At 36.3% G+C, this 23,057-nt stretch overlaps 2 protein-coding genes across 4 annotated transcripts; one reads left to right on the top strand and one right to left on the bottom strand.

The window, feature by feature from the left end:
* The first annotated feature begins 405 nt into the window (after window positions 1-405).
* LOC145778686 (trafficking protein particle complex subunit 13-like) lies at window positions 406-16,771 on the top strand. Its single transcript, XM_082590235.1, has 10 exons — window positions 406-520; window positions 4,152-4,268; window positions 5,631-5,746; window positions 6,096-6,220; window positions 13,082-13,199; window positions 13,479-13,609; window positions 15,256-15,445; window positions 15,629-15,729; window positions 16,108-16,255; window positions 16,625-16,771. Exons 1-10 carry the CDS (start codon window positions 484-486, stop codon window positions 16,709-16,711), a joined length of 1,170 nt encoding a protein of 389 aa, XP_082446361.1. The 5' UTR covers window positions 406-483; the 3' UTR covers window positions 16,712-16,771.
* LOC145778687 (histone chaperone asf1b-B-like) lies at window positions 16,619-22,817 on the bottom strand. 3 transcript variants are annotated; one of them, XM_082590238.1, is made up of 5 exons: window positions 21,492-22,817; window positions 19,807-19,840; window positions 18,834-18,949; window positions 18,422-18,598; window positions 16,619-18,240 (listed from the first exon to the last, which is right to left on the bottom strand). In XM_082590238.1, exons 2-5 carry the CDS (start codon window positions 19,823-19,825, stop codon window positions 17,869-17,871), a joined length of 684 nt encoding a protein of 227 aa, XP_082446364.1. In that variant the 5' UTR covers window positions 19,826-19,840; window positions 21,492-22,817; the 3' UTR covers window positions 16,619-17,868. The 3 variants fall into 3 exon arrangements, with proteins under 3 accessions (XP_082446364.1, XP_082446363.1, XP_082446362.1); XM_082590237.1 differs by having other exon boundaries at window positions 21,561-22,817; XM_082590236.1 differs by having other exon boundaries at window positions 19,807-22,817.
* Between the last annotated feature and the right edge of the window lie 240 nt (window positions 22,818-23,057).

Raw genomic sequence — 23,057 nt, 5'->3', positions numbered from 1 at the left:
CATTACTAGTAACCTGATCTCATGTGTTTTTTCGAGGGATCAGGTACCGTTATGTATTGAGCTATTTGGGTGTAGCCACATTTTGTTTGTCAGCTCTTTTGTGTTTACTAATATGTGTACATTTTGCTTTATGAAAACACTAAAATAAATAAAAAGTTTAATGACTGCAGCTTTTGTATGTAAATTAAATCGATCTGAGTCTGATCAAATCCATTACGCTACAACATTCAAAGAACACAGTATACGTAGATGTTCTGTAGTAAATTTTAATTACTTTTAGGGTCATTGAAAATTTTATATAATTACGGTATGTTATTATTCTCATAAAGCAAAAGTTTTCCAAATTTAAAATAATGAGCCTTGAGTGTGTCATCAAATAATGTTCAATTGTTATTTCTGTGCAGACTGCAAAGTACTTCGTATAATTGTCTTGCAGTATAGACTATATATACCGTTGCATAAGCTTTTTATCTTGCATTACTCATGGATAATAATAAAGAACACCCTTTGGTGCTAAGAGGTAAATGCATATGTAACAATAGTCTAGGCTTAGTTTTTCTGAAAAAGCTGCCTTTATTGAAAACCAAGTGCCATTATTAATTACAGTTTTGATGTGATAAGTGCATTATCACTGACAAGACAAATCGAACTCTTTGGTAAATCAAACTTAAAAGTTGTCTTAACCTTCAGTGAAAGGAGCATAATCCTTTCCAAATTAGTACGTTAAAGGTTTTTCAATCAATTTAGGGAACTAGTAGATTTTTAGCTTATCAGCATAGAAAAAAGCCGGGTCTGCTACTATTCGGCGAGTCCGATTCGGCGAGTCCGATTCGACTAGTCCGATTCGGCGAGTTCCCTATTCGGCGAGAGCCCTTTTCGGCGAGTGCCCTATTCGGCGAGTTTTTGAAATTTTTAAAAGAAAATTATCGGGTACCGTAGCTTAATTATGATTGCCGTTTTTACATCGTTTTAACGTCGCTAAACGTTGAAATCGTGCAGAAAGGAATAAAAAGAAAATGTTTGAACTATTAAATTAAAATTCGTCATGTCAGTTCAGTTGTTTTTATTTCTGACCATCATGTCAAAAACAATACACGTCAACAAAGCAAAGATAGAAGCGACAAAACGCGAACGTTAAAACGTGCTTGAATTCGTCATGTCAGTTCAGTTGTTTCTCTTTCTGATCATGATATCAAAAACAATACACGTCAACATAGCAAAGGTGTAGAAAAAGGTAGAAGCGACAAAACGCGAACGTTAAAACGTGCTTTTGACCGAAGTAAGTTATTGAGTTGAAAGAAATTTGGCACGGTCGCAACACTTTCAGAAAAATTTAAGATATGAAGGGAAAATAAAACAAAGAAAATGTTCCAAAAAAAATAAAAATAGATCATGTTTATGTCTATAAGTTAGTACTTTTGAATAGTTAAAATGATTAGTTTGGACCAACAAATGTGTGGCCTACAGCTTGGATTGAAAGGAAATTATCGGGTACCGTAGCCTAGTTATCCCGACCAGCAAAAATTTGTTCCAAGAACACAGTTCATTTTTACATTGTAGTAACAGAATGAAAAGGCTAAACAAATGTGTGGCCTATCGTGTTAACGTCGCTAAACGTTGAAATCGTGTAGAAAAGGGAGCTTTTGCTGACTAGGATACTTTGAAACTGAGAAACATTCACAGAAGCCCTACGATTTGTTCCAAGAACCCATTTAGCATAACATTTCATTTGTACATTGATTCAACGTCTGAATACATTATCTTAAAAATGCAACGTATCGTAGGGCTTCTGTGAATGTTTCTCAGTTTCAACGTATCCTAGTCAACAAAAGCACCCTTTTCTACACGATTTCAACGTTTAGCGACGTTAAAACGATAGGCCACACATTTGGTTAGCCTTTTCATTTTGTTACTACAATGTAAAAATGAACTGTTAGGCTAACTGGGTTCTTGAAACAAATTTTTGCTGGTCGGGATAACTAGGCTACGGTAGCCTACCCGATAATTTCCTTTCAATCTAAGCTGTAGGAGTGTGGGTCACACATTTGTTGATCCAAACTAATCATTTTAACCATAGGCGTCTAAGCCGTGGGGGCCAGGCCCCTACGCGTATTTCCGCGTGGGAGCAACTTTTTATGCGGCATTGATACATAAAACAATAGATGAACTAGCGATCGGCAGCAGAAAAACATTTTTAAATGCAAACCGCAACAGCTTCGCAGTAAATAATCACTAGAACGAGTAGCGATGCTACAATCCCACCCCAGACAAAAAAGCTGTCATTTTTACGTTGATTTAACGTCTGCAGACGTTGAATCAATGTAAAAATGATTGATTTTGCTGCCTGTGACATAGCAAAAATCTACCATTTTGCGTCGATTCAATGTCATCAGATGTTGAATGCACCCTAAAACAACATAATTTGCTACGTTGACGCAGCGTGCGTTTAACTTAATGCGCTTGCAAACAGCCTCGCTGTCGCTTTCGAAAGTCGAAACCTCTGCAGAGAATTGTCGCCGCAGTGAATCGGTTGCTGTGAAAATGAACTTGAAGTCTCGGCCCGAGGTTACCGCTAACCAACGTAACAAGGGCTGGTACAAACCGCATTTCGCACACACGACCGTTGCCATAGAAACCCGATGAAAGGCGGGGGAATATGCGCATCTTTTGTTTCATCTGCAACACGAAAACGGGCGTATTACAGCGAATTGAAACTTGAAAGCTGGTCAGCGATAAGTTGCGATATTGTAGTGAAAAGGGAGCAATGTCAAGTCGAAAACTTAATCAAACGTCTCTCTGTAACTATTTTTCAAGGGCTGTTTACGGATGTCAGCAACTTTTAAATTTATTAAAGGTGACGTGCTGTTGAATTGATGTAAACATGAATGATTTTGCTTTCAACAGGTATATTTTCAAGCATATGATCAAGTTAGTATTTTCATTCCATTTACAGTATACCTTTTAGTAAACCTTTTCGTCTCTTGTTTCATGCTAATAAATCTAGTTCGTTGCTAAACTTTATGTTGTGCTTAGCTTAAAGAGTCGCAGTCCATCAACCGCTAGCCAACGCAGACGCATAGCATGTGTTTGGTCGAGCTTTGTTTATAATAATTAACGGTAGGTCGAACGTAGCGAAAACTCCGAGTGTGGCAATAAAAGCAATCCTAGTGTGACGACATAATTACGTCATCCATCTGCGTGACATTTCGCCGAAATTACCTTGCTGCTGATGAAACACGCTTTCGCCCCCACGGCCAAAAAAATAGTTAGGCGCCTATGATTTTAACTATTCAAAAGTACTAACTTATAGACATAAACATTATTTTTTTTGTAACATTTTCTTCGTTTTATTTTTCCTTCATATCTTAAATTTTTCTGAAGGTGATGCACTGATGCAACCGTGCCAAATTTCTTTCAACTCAGTAACTTACTTCGGTCACAAGCACGTTTTAACGTTCGCGTTTTGTCGCTTCTACCTTTTTCTACACCTTTGCTATGTTGACGTGAATTGTTTTTGATATCATGATCAGAAATAAAAACAAATGAACTGACATGACGAATTCAAGCACGTTTTAAAGTTCGCGTTTTGTCGCTTCTACTTCTGCTATGTTGACGTGTATTGTTTTTGATATGATGGTCAAAAATAAAAACAACTGAACTGACATGACGAATTCAAGCACGTTTTAACGCTCGCGTTTTGTTGCTTTTACCTTTGCTATGTTGACGTGTATTGTTTTTGATATGATGGTCAAAAATAAAAACAACTGAACTGACATGACGAATTTTAATTTAATAGTTCAAACATTTTCTTTTTATTCCATTCTGCACGATTTCAACGTTTAGCGACGTTAAAACGATGTAAAAACGGCAATTGTAATTAGGCTACGGTACCCGATAATTTCCTTTTAAAAATTTCAAAAACTCGCCGAATAGGGCACTCGCCGAAAAAGGCTCTCGCCGAATAGGGAACTCGCCGAATCGGACTAGTCGAATCGGACTCGCCGAAACGGGCCATTCCGAAAAAAGCCACATCTTAGATTGCTGCAGCTTAAAACCTAAAGAGACTCTAATTTTCGATAGCTCCCAGCTCATATCAGCTTCATCTACAAAATTTTATAATTGATATATATTGAGATATCTTATTTGTTCAGTTATGCGCCTCACAAAACCTTCCATTATATCCTCGTTTCCAATCTTGTTTGAAGACCATGATCTTAATCCATCTCCATTAGGTCATTGCAATAAGTGGTTGCCATCGTTCGGTACAGGTAAGACTTTGGTGGTTTCTATTAGGCTGGTAGTACTGCGGATTGAAGTGATGGTCTCAATTAGCTCAGTAACAGTTTAGCACATATTTTTAGATGTTTATTACAAACTGTTCGAATGCTTATCAACTCATATTTTCCACACTATTCAATGAACACCCTGTAGATCAGGGGTTTTTAACCTTTTTTGTCTCGTTTACCCCTTGCCGAATGAAAAAAGTAAAATTTACCCCCACCGTTTTGGTGGCCCCTTGTGATGTCCGTGTCCAGATTTCGAGGTCAGAAATCTCGTTGCGACTTCTACTGACTTTCCAATCATCAAATGTTGGAAAATTTGCGTAAATTCCTTTTTGAACTCTTCTACTCCACAGATCTAATTTTGTCTGAAAGCCCTGAATTTGATCATGTAGGCTACATCTATAATGGTCACTTTTTCCTTGCATCACTTTTTCCGTCAATTCGACACGTCAATTGACTCCTCTAGCTGTAGACTAATTCTTGCCTTATACTAGCTCGAATTTCGTCTTTGTGGTCGAAATCCTAAGTAGGTTGTATAGCCTACAGTGAAAATGCAGCACACATACGCTGCTGAAATGAAACTGGTAGTCTACTTCCATGGAGATAAAAGAAAAAGACGAAAACTTACAATAAGCATAAATTTGAATCAAAATCGAGTGCAACACTACCAGTTTTTTAATAACTGAAAAGATGAAGTTTGCTTTAATTTATGATTCAGTAAATTTACCCCCTCGGTAGGTGACATTTACCCCTGGGGGTAAATTTACCCCCGGTTAAGAACCCCTGCTGTAGATCAACCAACTGATAGATGGGTTACTGTACTAGAAAATTAGCATCCTGCTTTGACATAGAACCAGCTCCACTATTAAAAGTTGTTGAAAATTTAGGTCATTGTAAGAATCTTGACTTTCTGTGAAAAAACAAGCCCTGAACAGATGTTAATAAGTTTTAAAAAGCTGTAGCAGCTTGGAGTCGCAAGTGTATCTCATTTGAACTCTATGTGAGAGTAATAACATTTTCTGTTTAGTCTTAAGTAGAAAACTATAGCCTCAAACAGAATGTGACTAAATCTACCCTCTTTTGAGATGCTGTTGTTTCAATTTGAAGTGCTTAGTGAGGTTATGTGATCCTGTAATACACAAACTGCCTATATTGTATTCTTCTTTCATTGTTGTATATACTTTATTTCAAGCATTGACTGCCTCTTGTATAAAAAGTTTCCAAGATTATCGGTCTTTACTGTATGTATGAGGTGTATGTTGGTGTTGCTTTAAGTAAATATTGTATTACCATAGTTTTACATCTATTTTGTTGTGAGATTGTAACATCATAGAAAATTTCTTCTAGGTGAACTATTAATATTGCCCCAAAGTTTTGGAAACATATTTCTTGGTGAAACATTTGTCAGCTATCTAAGTGTGAACAATGAAAGCAGCACCAATGTTGCCAACGTCCGCTTGAAGGTTTGAGCAATAAGTATAATACTGACGTGTGCTTTAAATTACAATATATATTGATAAAATAAAGCAATCGAATAAATTGGCATGTGTTAAATTTTAAGACCCAAGGGTAAATTTATTACAGTATATATTTGCTAAAATAAAGTAAGAATAAATTGGCCTGTGTGAGATTTTAATTCTCTGTTAAATTTTAAGACCAAAGGGTAAATTTATGATGATGTTGCACTTTTGCGTTGATTTTAACGAAAAGATATGGTACCATTTTGACTGTGCTCTCACACATTGCAACTTTTGTTACCTATTTAATTAACAAAAGCTTCTATATTCTCACACATTTCTTCATATTTCAAAGGCTGATTTACAAACTGGATCACAAAGAATGACTCTCAGCAATACTGCTCCAATCGCATCATTGGAGCCCGGTCATGCATTAGATGAAGTGATAAGCCATGAAGTGAAAGAACTTGGTACTCACATGTAAGAGCGGTTGTACTGTAGCATCAATCCAGATATTAATTGCAACGATTTATACATATTTTACTTGCCATGTCATATTTATTAGGGATCAGGATATTTTGTTACAGACAAAAAATAATTCTATTGAGTTGAATATTTAGTACTAATTTAATTTGTATGTTTTGATAACTAAACACAGAGTCGGGAATGTTTGATTGTTTAACTCTTTCGCGCCCAGCATCATTTTAAAATGATGCTGTTTGATGCATGATACGAAACTTTGTCTTTGTAGCAGAACATCTATAAATTTACTGGTCTCTTATAAAATACTTATTTTACTGATATTCTCGTGTTTAAAAAAAAAAAATTGCTCAAGTTCGACAAAGTGTGGTTACTTTAGCCAACAGTTAAAAGAAAATTATGTACTAAAGGAACAAGGCATGTTTGGTTTTTCCTTGACACTTCATATCATTAAGAAGTCCACTAAAGAAAAAAAATGTTTTTAGGTTCTACAGCAGGGGTCGGCAAACTGCGGCCCGCGGACAAACAATGTCTACTGTTGTTAAAATAATCAACTTTGTTTTGGCAAGAGGCCTTAACCACAGCCAATTCAAAAGTTTATTTGAAGAGATGAATGCTGTGCATCAAGATCTGGTGTATTTTTGCGAGGTTAGATGGCTAAGTCGCAGTACTATGTTACAACGGTTTTATGATTTGCGAAACGAAATAGTGACTTTATTGCACGGCGAACTAGAGAATACGGCCAGATATGCCACATTAAACAGGCCAGTTCTAACAGGCCGACTGCATTCAAATTGCATTTTAAGTTACAGTGGCCAAATGCACTGTTGGAACGTAACTATCGCTCAACAAATCACTGGGATGGTCAAAATGTTTGTTTTGGAACCATAACACTTCATATATAATACAATATATTAGATATAATAACTTAAATATAGTTTAAAACAAGATAAAAGTTCAGCAATACTGGATGACAAATGTTCTAGTTCGCCGTGTGTTGATGCAGATACAATTTGAAAATTAAAAATTGTTGCAAAATTGTTGCAAGATGTATTTCCCCGACATCGACTAATGCGGCAGTTAATCACTTTGTCCTACAAATCGCAATCACGTGATTGTCTGAGCAAACAATGCAGGAGCGCGCAGGCGCAGTTCTTTTGTTTTCGCAATTCAGTAGCATGATGTGTCATTGTCAGGGATGCCAGGTTGGAATTTTAAATTCCAAATTTCACAAATTTGGCATTTTTTTATGTTGTTTAGCATGAAAAAATCCTGTTTGGCATTTTTTTTAAATTCTTTTTTCTGAAGAATACGGTACTCTCAAAAATGAAAATAGCTAGGTTGTGCAATAGCAGCAAGTGTAGGCTGAGCTTTGTTGCAGTTTTATCCATTTTTTACCGAATCTATTGCTTATTAATGAAGAAACCTTCGGTTTTGCTAATTTGGCATTTTTTTAGGTCATTTGGCATTTTTTGACCAGTTGTTTGGCATTTTTTTCCATAGTGGACCTGGCAACTCTGGTCATTGTGACAAGACGTGCAGTCGTGCATCGTACAGTAGAAGCTAGTTAGCAGTTAAAAACTGAAGTTTTGCAAGTTTTGCTACAAGTTTTAAATTATGAATATGTACTGAAACTGGACTCGTTGAAAGCTAAGGCCTAATTGCTTTGATAGTTCAAAGTGCCTGGTTACTGGTGTGCATAAGTACAATACAATTTAGTGCAATTATCTTGCACTTAAAAAAACTGAAAATGTGCAAATTCAAAAATGGTGTCCATTCTCAGGAATGGATTGGGTAACATTGCAAAATCAAAACATAAAAAGGGTAGGCTAGTGTTAACAGTATGCAGTGGTGTCACTGAAATTTACAAAATACCTGTTTAGGATTAAGCCAATGAAAGTGTGCAATGTGATACAGTCCGACCAGAACTCTGGGCTGACAGTACGCTACCTAGACAAATCAAGTAGTGAAATGATAGGGTGCTGGGATAAGCTTGAGATTGAGGAATTTTCACTGGCAGTTGTACGGTTAGGCCTATCTACTCTGACTGGGTCATAAAATTAAAAGCTTCTACTCTAGGTTTTCATAAAATCACACCTTATGTTGCTAAGAAAATCCACAAAAAGTTTGGCTGTACTGTTTGTCATCTGCTGTTACAAGAATGCTCAACTGACTCCACATACTTCAATAATCTTTCCAGAGGAAATTTAACAATACCTTCCCTACAGTTATCAGATTTTGTCTGCAAAGCTTTTGGATTACTGGACCATTTTGAAGATTTCATACAAAGACAACACTGTAAGTCAGTACGCCTGATTAGTTCTGCTATTTCGCACCACATATTAAGTGTTAATTTTGCATGTGATTTGCATAATAAGAAAGTGTGCGATGTGATAATAAGCATCATTGTGAATGTATTTTTTAATAACAAGCGCCGCCTTGTGGATGACAGTATTGTCAAAGATTCAATTGTAGGATTTAAGAAAAGGCAACAAACCAAAATGTAAAGGAGACCACTTCCAAAGTAATAATTTATTTGCTTTTTCATTAATGATTAAAAGTGTTTTTACCTTAGTGCAATTAGTGAAATATTAGTTGTTTTTTTATCTCACAAGTTGACTACATAATTTCAGGATAACAGTTTTTAGAATTTTACTCAAGTCCATGATTTGCGAGTTCTGTCAACGTACTTTTAAATCATACCAGCTTTTTACCAATCTTACTGATAGCTTTACTTTCTTGCATAGCTCATTGCAAATAGTATACTTATTACCTTTCCAACACTGTTGGAAAAGCACGTTGTTTTGTTTATTTCCATGATAACACTGTGTAGGAGCACTGTTGTTGAAACATTTTTGTAATTGCTAGGCCTTGCCACTGTACAGGTCAATATAGCTGTGATAGTTGAAACCACGTCGATTTGAAACCAATAATTTCTTAACCAGAACCAAAATGTCACTAAACATTGCATTGCTAGAAAGTTATTGTTTTTTAATATGTATTCCTTGCCACTGTACAGGTCAATGTAGCTGTGATAGTCGAAACCACACCGACTTGACTAATTTCTTAACCATAATGCAAGTTATTCTGGTAAAACTCGTGGTACAAATTCATACCAACCTCATAAAAGCGTATGAGTTTTTTGCGATTAACCATTATATTTGTTGCCAGGAAAACACAGCGTCGGCCATGATTCATCTTTGTGTTTGTGTGATGATATGTCCAAATGGATTTTTTATTGTCATATTAAGTCACTTCGAAATTTCAGTTTAGCAATTAGAATGAACATTGCTTTAAATCTTGTACTTAATACCAATTTTTCTTGTTAACTTCCTAAATAAATTTGATCTTGATGGTTATCAACGTACTAGCAATGTAGCTTTTGAGCATTGCATATAATTTGCATGTACTTTCATCGTAGGTACCTGGTACCAAATTTGGAATTGTATTGTAATGATATGTGAACCAGTGTTAGATTAATCAGTATCTAACCAGATTCGAACACTACTGCCATGAGCTTGAAACAATTTTTAGTGTTAAAAAGTTTTCACATAGTAGTGTATTTTGCAAGGTGTTTTATTTTCAAGTTGTATCTGCATCAACATTAATGTAAATTTAAGATTTGGACGATGCTCCCGGCAGCTGCTGCCATATTCTAGTTAGTGCATTAAGTATTATTATTGTGTTACAACGCCGTGGTTAAAATATGTGTTTATGTAATGCTATCTAAGTTTTGTTGTAAGTGATATAAAAAAAACAACCTGATAATACTACCATTAAGCAGTTAGCTTACCAAATTACCCAATTTGCAAACTCTAGTAGTTAGGAGTGCAGCATTAATACAGTTCTTTGCAAATAAGTGTTTTTGTTTTTCAGAAACACAGGATTGAGTACTGATTCGGCCTTTACCTGTTCAATGTTACTGTAAGTGTAAATGGATAAATATAATCAAGACTGGTCCAACAATCCCCAGGGAAGAGAAATTTGTCTGCGCAAGCTGAGAAACTTTAAAGAAATCGCAAATTTATGTTTGTCACTGCTTAGTGCTGTATTCTGCTATCATGACTGGACCTGAGTTTTCAAACTGTATGATGTCTTGAAAAAACTGATCTATGGAAGCAAACTATCACAGTGACAGAGGATGCCAATGCAAAAGTATCCAATGTCTATCTCAGACTCTGCATTCAGCACCCAATTTGTTATCTTGAACTCAAGATAATGTATCGTCAATATCATAATAAAATTAATACGGAAAACGGGCTTTCCTAGCAAGGGCTTTCGATAAACTGGAACAAATACTGTATACTGGTATTACTTTAAAAAGCGGTGTAATTTTGACTGTGTTATGACAAAGTAAAGGGAATAAAAGACTGGTCTCAACTTACGATATTTGAACATTTGTCATCCAGTATTGCTGAACTTTTATCTTGTTTTAAACTATATTCAAGTTATTATATCTAATATATTGTATTATATATGAAGTGTTATGGTTCCAAAACAAATATTTTCACTATCCCAGTGATTTGTTGAGCGATAGTTACGTTCCAACAGTGCATTTGGCCACTGTAACTTAAAATGCAATTTGAATGCAGTCGGCCTGTTAGAACTGGCCTGTTTAATGTGGCATATCTGGCCGTATTCTCTAGTTCGCCGTGCTTTATTGAAACAAAAGAATGCAGGTTTCGGCATTGATGAACTTAGTGATCCTGATTGGTTAACAGATTTAGTCTTTCTCACTGATTTCACTTCTCATATGAATAAGTTAAACTTACAACTACAAGGAAAGGAGCAATTTATTAATCAGATGTATGATCATATTACTGCCTTCGTAAACAAGCTACGTCTTTGGGAAACTCAATTGATCAATTCCAACTTTGCTCATTTTCCCACTTTTGGCCTTTGTAAACCTTCCAACCCTGATAAGTACATTAGTACATATCACTTATCGTTTCCACTAAAAGTAACTTTGAATCTCGATTTTGCAATTTGAAAAATCAAAAAAACAGATTCGATTTATTTGTCTTCCATTTTCAATGGATGTCAATACTATGCCACATAGATGCAAATGGAAATAATTGAACTTCAATCATCCAACATATTGAAGGCCAAATACGATTCAGTTCCAATTGCCAACTTTTATAAAGAATATGTCCAGAAAGCCACCTATCTTCATCTGTTGACAATGCAAAACGTGTAATGTGCATGTTTGGAAGCACATATTGCTGTGAGCAGCTTTTTTCAAAAATGAATTACGCAAAGAATAAACTTCGCACTCGCCTGTCAGATCGTCATTTGAATTACGTACCGGGTATTGCAAATATCATCAACAAAGTTGCCAGTTGATTTAAACACCTTGGCCATGACAGAGAAACAACATCATCCTTCACATTGATAAACGATAAGTAAGTAAAAACAATGCATTGCATTTTAATACGTGTTTGATAATAAATATGAAACGGCAACAAACACGTCTCATAGTGCAATAGACACAGGAATAGGAGTTGCAGGTGCGCCATGATTTTAAGGATAATGTGGCGATTGTTTATAGGTTGAAATTTATGCGGCCCGCACGTTACCGGAAGTTTGTAGATTTGGCCCAGTAGTACAGAAAGTTTGCCGACCCCTGTTCTACAGAAAAGTTGGGAGTATTTTTTTTGTAAGATGCTTCATTTTCATAACACTTTTAACAAAAAAAAGTTAGAAAAGTACACATTTTGACAATACTGCATCTTCTAATATGTTGTATTAGGAAAGTAGGTTGTAACATTTGTAGTCAGAACTTGAAACTATCTTTCCAATGTGATATTCCATGTCAAAATACACAATCGGTGTCTCGCGTGTCCACTCGTTAAAGTTAGAGAAAAAATAGCAAAAATGGCTGGGTTTTGCGGTCAAACCGTGCAAAATCGCTGGCGTGAAAGAGTTAAGTTGTGTTTTACATGTAGACCTTTGTAATGCTTTGCAATTGCTATTTTCGTTGCATATTTATTTTCTTAGTGAGAGTTGGGTTTGAAGTACCGTAGCAATGTTTAACATTTCGCAGCAGTCATTTACAATCACTTACCATGGTGTTAAATCTTAATCGTCTCTGTATTGCACACTAGATTTTTCGACGATAAAGAGAAGAAAAAATCCTTTTCTGAGTAGGACTACTTCTAAAGCTTTTTTATTTATTATAGTTGGCATATCAAACAAAAGTAGAGTTGTAATCATAACTGGCATTTCGCGTTCTGTTAATTTTTCCGAAAGTTCGCCGTCTTTCAAGGGTCCACGTCTTTTAGACGCCCGTCAAATATGCGCGCACACTGTGGCGTCAGGATATTTAGGTGTAGAGCACTGTGGCGCCCGTTCATTTAGGTGCAATTCCTAGTAAAGTCTGCAGATTGTATCAGCTTGGCAGGTAAGGCAATGCTTTCACACAAAATGTCATATTGAACAGAAAAATATGTTGTTAATGCGCATGTATTTATTTGTTGTTAGTCATGGCTTTGTCGCACTACAAAGTCGCACCATTATGCTTGCAACTTGTAGCCAGGGTTCATATGCCCTATAGAAATGTATTCATGTTGTAGAGTGTTCTCACACGTACTCGAAGATTTGCCCTACTTGCCAAGCTGGTACAATCTGCAGACTTTACTAGGAATAGCACCTAAATGAACGGGCGCCACAGTGCTACGCACCTAAATATCCTGACGCCATAGTGTGCGCGCCTATTTGACCGGCGCCTGACTGTCTGCGCCTAAAAGACTTGCTCCCTCTTTCAGTACTGTATATTATATATCGTTAATTGTTTTCTTATCTCAATCACTTTATTTACTGAAATTGACGAGCTTGAAAACAGTTTTACTCCAATGTTTTCAGATTGGTTTGCATCGTGTCGTATACAAAGCATGATGGCGACGTGAAGAATTTCCGAAAGTTTTTCAAATTCCAAGTATTGAAGCCTCTAGATGTCAAAACGAAGTTTTACAACGTTGAGGTGAATATGCATTTTCAATACGTAGCTTGAGTGTGAAATGAAAAAAGTTGGGAGAACTATCTAAACAAAATACACAAAAACATTTCACTCTTGACATTTGGATGAGTTAAGTTTTGACATTAAACAGAAACTCTCTGAATTTTTATCTGCAAAATTGGTTAGGCTAGTAATAATGTTAAAACTGTAATTGGTATACGAGAAAAAGAATACCAAGAAAAAGATCTTGCTTATTACTCACTTAAGATTGCAAAATCAGCGGTCTTTTGTTATTTATCTCAGTGTGATGAAGTTTACTTGGAGACGCAAATTCAAAATATCACTCAGTCGCCGATTTGTTTGGAGAAAGTCAACTTAGATCCATCTCAAATGTACACTGTTGAACCCCTTAACTCTACATCAAAGAATGAAAGGTAAACCGTGGACTTACTTAATGGGCATGGACAGTGGACACCCTTAGCGATATCACAAAACCCCCGCAAACATTATACAATGATATAAAAGTGGTGCGTCTCTTTTGCTGTGATAAAGATAAGATCAATAGGAAATGATAACAACAGACTTTCCAGAACCACGCATCTGAATTTGGGGCCAACCTATTCAAAATACCTGTTTCTCTTGTGCAGGAGAAGCTGTAAAGCTTTTATCGCTTCCAGTATTGTGTATTAGGCCAGAGGAAGGATGTTCCGGCCAGAGAATAGCAACTCCGGCCGGAGCCCGAAACTTCCGGCTTTCGGTAATATCTACTTTATATAATCAATGTTCCAACCGTGCAGTTGTACACCACTCTCACCAAGCGCTCTAAAAAGTGTCTCATGGCAATGTTTAGTGTCCTTTGAAAGGATCAATTCAGGAATAAACTTTTGGGTTTGATTTCAAATTTGGCCCTGTTTCCTATCCACCCGATATAGTATTGTTTTTAAGATATTGAACATTTTTGATGGACTTCCTTGATCCCGTTTTCAATCTTGCATTCCCCACAGCGTCCTATGTTGCATATATGCACAACAAAGATTTTTGGGAAGTAGGCTACATGCTTTTGGGAGAGTGGAATGAATGTTTGTGAAGAAAATGAAACAAAAAATACTTTCATGTGACTCTTTATCGCTTAATATTGCAACACATTGTACTGCTAAATATTTTGAGTTGGTGAAACTAGGTTACATCTTTTTTGTAACTTCTACCCAATCCATTTTTAATTTGATGAATTTGGTCTTCCTATAAAGTGTGCATCTTGTTGAAAAACAAGGTGCTAATATGGTGCTCACACGACTCTGGGTCTCTGGTTAAAAGTATTGCATCGCACTGTGAAAACAAAAATACAGAGCATGCTTATTAACACAGCTTTGGAAGAGAATTTAAGGAAGCGTGACATTCACTTTTTATTTGTCGGTTACAAAGCTGGACCAGTGGATACATTTGGAATCTGGCTATGTTACTAATTGGCAGAGATGTACGTAGGCTATACGCCGCATACTTGCGCCGTAGACTTTTTGTTTACGCTAGCGCTTGCGGCAACATTTTTTTGGATAGTTTGCGCTTAAGGCTACGCCGTAAAGTTTTCGCGGTTTTTTAGCGCATAGCGTCAACGTATACTTGTTAATGTCTTTTTTTCGCTACAACACGCCAATACCTTCCAGCGCTGCAGTTGAAAGAATGTTTTCAATGGGCAAAGACATATTGGAACCAAAACACAGCAAAATGACAGATGAACACTTTCAGATGCTTGTGTTTCTTTGTGGAAATTCAAAATAAAACTTGTTTGTTTCGAGTGGTTTATACCGTGTGAATGTTTGGCACCTAGCAAACAAACTTAGTTTACGCTAGTGTATGCGCTAACGTTGCCAACTTTTTTTACAAGTTACGTTGACGCATACGGCGTATGGTTTTTCGAACGTTTGCGTTTACGCTGACGGCGTCAATATTTTTTGTATGCGCGTACATCACTACTAATTGGTGTAACTACGACTCAAACTGATTAAGTACGTAGTGAGATGCTTAAATTTTAATTTCTCAAACCTCAGGCTATCTGGTTGCATTGCCATACGTAATTTTTCAGCATCTTTGGAGATCATTCCTACATGAAGCCGACAGAAGTTTGGCAGTATCTGTACCTGCTCAAATTGAAACCCACCAGCGCAATACATGCTTTCACAAACGCGGCGAGTATTATTGGAAAACTTGACATCGTATGGAAGTCAAGTCTGGGTGAGAGAGGACGACTGCAAACCAGTCAACTTCAAAGAGCTGTAAGCAGATTTTTCAAAACTGTTGTTTTCTATTGCGAGTTCAAGCTTTTAAACAAGAATTTGTTGTGTTTACATTAGACAACAGCAAAATGTGCAATCATTCTTGTAGTCGATAGTACCAACTTTGACGAGGTTGACGCGACAAAGCCGGGTGTGCATGAAGTGTTATGTTTGTTTGTTCAGGTTACCAGCCAACGAGATATTCGACTCGAAGTGGAAAGTGCACCAAATGAATGCGATTTAAACAAGCCATTCAGTATGACTTGCAAAATAACAAACTACAGGTGGTCTATGTTTTAGAGATATCGCATATAAAATATGTATTGGTTGTACAATTGTGTATCACACTCTTTGAGTGTTCTCACAGAATACTGATGTATGAAAATGTGCTGTTCTCTTGAAGTAAAGACCGGATACGTTCTCGCATGTAGCAAATTAATATTGATAAAAGTAGCAGAATTGGTATCATGTTTATTCGTTTAACTTTGGAAAGTGTGAAAATTTAAAATCAGTTGGACTTGAGATGTTGCGTTGAGATGGAACTTAAGTGAATAAATAAGTATTTATCTTGATAGAAAACTATCCGAAAAATGTTCTAATAACCGACACTGACTACATCACCGCATTGTTGCTTTTCTTCAGCTAAAAAAAATCTTTTTTAGTGAAAGATCGAAAAATCTGATGGTGGAACACGAAAATATCACCACCATTTTATGGCAAGGAGTTTCTGGCTACAAACTTGACCAACTTGGAACAAAACAATCCCTTTCTATCAACATGAGTTTGCTTCCTGTTTCTCCAGGCTTGCAGGTCATTAGAACTTCTTTTAGCTTCAATATTACGGACGTTTGGGTAAAAGTCAATTTGCATTCACTTCATGCTCATATGTATACAGTAGAGTTGATTTAAATCCCTTAATAAGACAAAGACAGTTTTGGTCCGGTACCAATGAGCTCCAAAACAAGGCATTTCGACCCGCAGTGAAATTTAAAAATTCCTCAAGGGAAAAAGGCAAGTTAGTATTTTTTGGAAAGCTGCGAGAATTGTTTCTAAAACAGATTACTGCTAAAGAATAGGGCCAGTTACCGACCCAAAAGTAACCCTTGAACCCCCATTGTGAATGCACTTAATGATACTACTAGTAATGCTGTAGTTAATGATACCGCACTCTTGTTGCAGAATGTATCTGGTCTTCGAATCATAGACACGGAGTTGAACAGAACATACGATTATGATGACATTCACCAAATTCTGATTCTTTCTTGAAAATTGTTAATTTTTGTTTGTGCAATATTTTTCGTTCCATATAAAATAAATTTTATCCATAATTTTTCTAAAATGCTGCTTAAGGGATTAGGCTAGCCCAACTGAGCACCCTGCTCACGAAAGCAGCTAGATAACAACACTAGCAAGGAATACAAGAAAAAAATGTAAAGCAGTCTCTACAGCTTTTACATTTGTTGTGTGATTGGACATGATACCAGATACCCAGTACATAGCGTATTTGTAATCTGAACGACGCTACAGCACATGAGGTTTATTAACTGATCCGAAGGCAAGGTTTAAATCAGTTGATTGCAGTCATGTGACTCGTGCACGTTAGAAAGTAAAATAAATGCCGTGGCCTGGAGGTTAGAGCTAGGGAATAGTTATTTCGATGACGTGGGTTCGATTCCCATCCCCGCCACTACTCTTTTTTCTTCTGTTACCAAACAAAGTTTAAACAATAAATAAAAACCAAGAATCAACTCTCCAGTTGAATGCTGGAAGACTCACCGGCCAAAATACCCCATCTGCTGCAGCGACCTACAGATATTGTAAAAAGTACGTAGACAGTACAGTAATGAATCAAGAAAACTTTTCGTTTTGGACAAACGTAACAAGCTTTTTGAAATAAAACAAAAGTAGAATCAGTAGGCTAATACTTCCTGAATCTAGTTTGATGCAAATCATGTCCACAATATCAGAGACAGGCGTGTTCATTCAAAATTTCAATTATTTTTAGTAACTACAACATAAAAAATACATAGAAAAACTTCATATTTGACAAAGTTTCCATAACTATTGCGACCAAAAGGGCAGTTTTAACTTTAAAAGTGTAATGTTTCATTATGTAAAATGAAAACAAAGCTTCGATTATATCAGTCCTACGAGAGATGCCACGCTGGCAACAAACAAACGTCATAAGCATGTGCACAACTATCATAGCTCCAAACGGTAACATCCAACAAGCTTGCAACTTGCAAGTAACCGTGGCATATTTGGATGTTTTGCTGAACGAAAGCGATGTACATTGTACAGTACAATATTTCCACCCCGACATCTTCTCAGATTGTCGTAGTATATGTGCAATATCCCGAAAATCCACCGGTTTACAAACATTTTTCTGGAATATTTATCAAAAGCCTGAATGGATAATAATTTCATTCTACCATCATTTGAGCTTCTAATGCGTCTATGGAATTTTCCAAGCAGGGAGCGACAGGTTTGCTCATTCCACTTGACAGAGGGGCGCCTGAGCTGGGAATATTTTCACCTTTCATAATCGACGAACATAGCGGTCCGTTTGAGTCGTGACTAGTGCCAAAAGACTCTTTAGAAGCTTCCCCTATAGCTTGATGAATATCTTCCAACATCGATTCAGTGTAGCTGACACCGGGCGGGGGTGATGGAGGAACATTTTCTTCTGAGCCCAAACCAGGTTGGTCCATTTGTGCATCAGGGGCGGCGGCATCGTCCCAGTTGATCGTGAAACGAGTAACACGAGGCGCGCTGCTTAAAATGTTTCTTACCAACTGCAAAGACAAAAACTTAGTTTACTGCTAAAAGTCGGGTGTTTTGCGACAATTCATGTCCAGCAATTCTCAAGGCTATGTACAAAAAAAGGATATCACTTAAAATTTTCTACTAAATGTATGCTAGAAGCAAAATTAAAATTTAGTCTCAAAAACATATGTACAACTTAGCTGCCGGTACCTTTGAAAAATCGGTTGACTCTGGTGGAGTTTCACGCAGCTCGGGATCTGAATATTCGTTGTTAACATAGTAGCCAACCCTAACAAATTCATGACCATGGTAGGTGCATGTTAAAATGACGACAGTGACACCTACAGCATCTTGTGCAGGGATTCTTTCTGGCTTTGGTGGATCAGCCTGAACAAGAATGAAAAGTATATGCAGAAGTTTAAAATATTTCAAATCCAATCTTAACATTTCGTTTTTTATACAATATTTCATAAAAAGTGTTTTTTAATTTGAGTTGTTTCTTCACAAAAGCAAGAAAGCCACATTAGTAATTTTTCTTCTGCGTGATACACAATCTTTTGTACGGTACATCACCAAACTGGCTCTATACCCAAAACAAACATGATTAGGCACATATAGATACCTGAAAAACAAACTTGTGTCTTCCAGCGGGAATTGGGCCAACCAAAACTGAGTCTAAAATTTGATCATACGCTTCACTCTCAGCACAGCCAACATAAATTATTTTCCACTCCAAGTCTAAATAGGGTTAAACGTTTTAACAGGCTTAAAAAACTCTGAAGCTCAAATTATAAAAAAATGAAGACAAGAATAGAAATACAAGCTATCCATTTTAAGTCTAGCAGAGTTTTATTTCTACACAAATAGCAATGCAAATTGTTAGATAATGGAATTATACAATTCTAAAGTACCAGTCTTAATTAATTATGGTCCACAGGGGGCTTTATCCACTTTTAGAATTCGGGGAGGGGGGATGATTTTTGGACAGAGGGTTAAAATCATTATAGTCATTTCAACTTCTGGGGGGCTAGACCCCCCATTGTAGCATCAGCTTCATTGATCATCAACGTGCACAGGGTTTCCAAAACGTTTCACAAAGTGTGTTTCGGAAATGGAACTTTTGGGTAAGCTTTTAACTAAGTTAAAACTCCACAGTCTAAACGCCTGTATCGTAGCTCAGGGTTACCAAATCAAAAAAGTGATAACGGCCGATTTTTTTTTTCAAAATTTGATCAATAAGATATTACACAACTTTTTCAAAGCCAAATGAGTGGGGGGGTGATCATCCCCCCTTGGATAGAGCTCATGAGTATTCTGATTAGAATGGTTAGTTCATTGGCACGGAAAGGTATTGTCAGTTTCTTTTTGCTATAGACTTTTCAACAAGATCATGATTTTAAAATTTCCACAAGTGAATTAGGGCTGCTGCCACAAGCACACTCCCATACATACCGTAACAAAATCATAGCAGTACTATGATAAACCTCTCACAAGAATCCTAAACCAACCAAAAAATGGAAACTGATATATATATATAATGTATTTAAAACCAACCAACTACTAAATACTTTTAAGTACAACTTTATAAAAATTACCATCACGAAGGTTTTCCATGCAGTCAAAGGTTATCTGAAATTGAAATGGGTTGAAAAAATTGGAAGGATTATCCAGGACTTCAACATCCACAATTTGTACTTTAGCCATTCTAGCAACTAACAAAAAATATGAACTAGAAAAAAGATACGGTACCTGGATAAGATACCACACTGTAACGCTAGACCTGTTCAAACTTCAAAGATTTTCAAATTTTTAGCTTCTTGCATTATTTCACATGATTTTGACCATGAAAAATTCGAAAAGGAAAACCATTTTGCTCGCAAATGATGGGATGCTCTGCTTCAAGAGGCCTAAACATTTCGATTTTTACTCAAAGCATCCATTTTTAACCTGTAATGCTATGATTCTGACAGTGGAACTCTTTATTTCAACAGAAAACTCTTTCATTAAATGCGTCACTGATAGCTCACAAGTGAAAATCAACTTTTGTACGTTTGGCATGATTTTGAGAAGTGTTGGGGATTTAAAAGATTAAGAAGCAGCACTTAGCGCCACTAGTGGTGAAAATGCAGTTTGCTTATTTCAGGCAACCTATACACACTTTTTTGGAATTTCTCAATGGGTCTAGTGACAGAAAGAAACTTCAGATTTAGTTCTGATGATGACATTATAAAAGTTATGATATCATCCCAAAATTTTAAACTTGCGCTATAATGATCTATTAAAGGGCTAGAGATTAGCTCATTACTTTGTAAGATAAGACAGCAAAATTTGTAGGCTAGATTGGTACTTCCTATTCCAGTTAAATTGCAACAGTAACAACAATTGAACTGCACAAATAAGAAAAAGTGTTGCTGTACTATGGACACTACCGTTTTTCAAAACAGACTAAATTTCCTGCATAAAAATGAAGCTCAGAAAATAAATTTTTAGCTGCACAGTAACAAAATGTTACTGCTTTAAACTTATCCGCTTTGTAACTTGGTGTATGGTAACATGATTGAAGATGAGGCTGTTGAATTTTTCATGAAAGGAAATAAAGATTTGACTGATAACTGTCATGATCACTAGATGTTCACTAGGTCACAAAATGCAGGCCATCAACTAGTTCGGAAACAAGTGTATTGCCATTCCCAAAAGCCTGTAGCCTATGGCCAGTGGAAACATTTGCACCAAAGTTGATCATCTTTTGATGTCAGACAATCCAACCACTGCCAGAGTGGCTGTTGTAGGCTGGTGGTGCAAGCCTTGGCGAATTTAAAACTCAACATTAATCACAAGAGAATCAGTTCAAGGTGACACTTAAACCAAACATACATGAACCAATTTCGAGAGAAGCGAGCACCATGTTCTTCATGGGGTGGCAAACTCCTGGAAGATATGCTGGGTTCGCAGCCAAGTCAGGCTTCTAAAACTTTGACAGTATCAGTGTCTGAAACACCAAATCAAGTATAAAGAAGAAAATGGTCAAAATCATGGGAAACAATGCAAGAAGCTAAAAAATTTGAAAAAGTTTGAATTTTTAACAGGTCCAGTGGTCCACTGTAACACTGATACAAGATTGAATCATGACAATACTGATAGTAATACACATTGAATGAATTCACTAAGTACTTTAAACATGGTGTCAAAATCAATGAGCATATAAATTAAACGGCGGTTTCCAATTACTAACAAATTGGATGTCAAAGTTTATATAATGTACTCAGGAATAGCGGCTTACATTTGCTAAACTTTTGTAAAATTCAGTGTATTAAACATGAGCATCTATCTGACTATCAATGAAGCATACTTCAAAAGAGATTGACTTGAGAACAGACATATTGAATCTGGTGCACATTTTCCAAATTTTTATTTACTTCCTCTTCTAATACTATCTTTAACCAGGTGAAATCTTTTAAAAAAAAACAAGCAAAATAATCAATCTTAAAATCACCACATGTATGAAATATATCCCGGTATGAAATTCTATAGTAAATAGAATCGTGGTAATAGAATCGAATAGTAAATCGCTTTTATTGAATAGCGCTGAAGATCAAAGCAAGATAGCTTTCAAAACGCTGGCTCAATATGGGTTTAGTATCTTTATTTGGGCTCATATTGTTTGATTAAGTCATGCAACGTGTACGAAAGCACAGGCCTACGCCCTACATGCAACAACTGAACAAATTCAAGTAAAAATTATGGCGTTATTACATGCCAGGTTCTATGACTAATAAATACACAATACACATATAAATAAAAATTAGAGCTATCACATTGCTTTCATATCAATCCATGAAGATATTATTCAATGGCACATGTATTGTTTTAAGGTCCATGCAGGATGATGCAGCCATGTATGTTGAACACGTAAGTGCAAAGTAGAAACAAATTCAGTGAAACTAATAAGATTATTGGCATGACTTCATGATATTAAATATCATTATCTACTCATTTAAGTGGGTCTGAAAAACATTCTTTAATATGTATCTTATCAATGACATGTGAAATGCATAGGGAACGTTCAAATATTACGTAACGCCTTCGAGGGGGAGGGGGGGTTTATGCAAAGCGTTACGTTAGCGTCACATTGGGGGAGAGGGGTTCAAGCAAAACGTTATGTAACGCTTTCGAGTACGGAATGGTAGTTTTTTGTGCTGAATTTGTACTGAAAAAGCGTTACATGGGGGAGGGGGGGATTGAAAAAAGCGTTACGTTGGCGTTACATGGGGGAGGGGGGGGGGGGTCAAAAATTCGGAAAAAAAGCGTTACGTAATATTTGAACGTTCCCATATGGAATGAGAAAGCTGTTATAAATTTGTCGAAAGTTGGTCTCATGACAAATAGATCAGTACGAAACAAAACAACATCAAGCCAGAATCAATAAATCTACTCTTAGAAAAATCAACAAATATTTATAGGGCCCTATTCAACATATCAGCGTTGTGTTTCCATCTATTCATCGGTCATTATGAAAATAGTACAAGAATATCTTTTTAACAAATTGCAATAAAATATTTTCGGAATTTCATATCTTTTATGATCTTGATGATAGGACTGCAAATATTGAAACAATAAACATATTATGAGGCAACATACAAATAGAAAATCAATCATAAACTAATTAAGTTAACAGGTGGGCGATGCTTCATGTTTATTAATGCCGCAGCACTGGATGCTCTTTTCAATAATTTTTCAATATTATTGAAAGGCTCCTTTGTGTTACAAATTTCTTTAGCAACTGAAATGGCAGCTTTTGCATCATAAATCATGCCACCCAGTTCTGCATTGGAAGACTGTAAGCTGT

This window comes from Aplidium turbinatum, chromosome 10 (assembly GCF_918807975.1).
Source record: "Aplidium turbinatum chromosome 10, kaAplTurb1.1, whole genome shotgun sequence".
NCBI classification, from domain to species: Eukaryota; Metazoa; Chordata; class Ascidiacea; order Aplousobranchia; family Polyclinidae; genus Aplidium; species Aplidium turbinatum.
The sequence above is the reverse complement of the archived record's forward strand: the minus strand, read 5'-3'. Positions and strand labels throughout refer to the sequence as shown.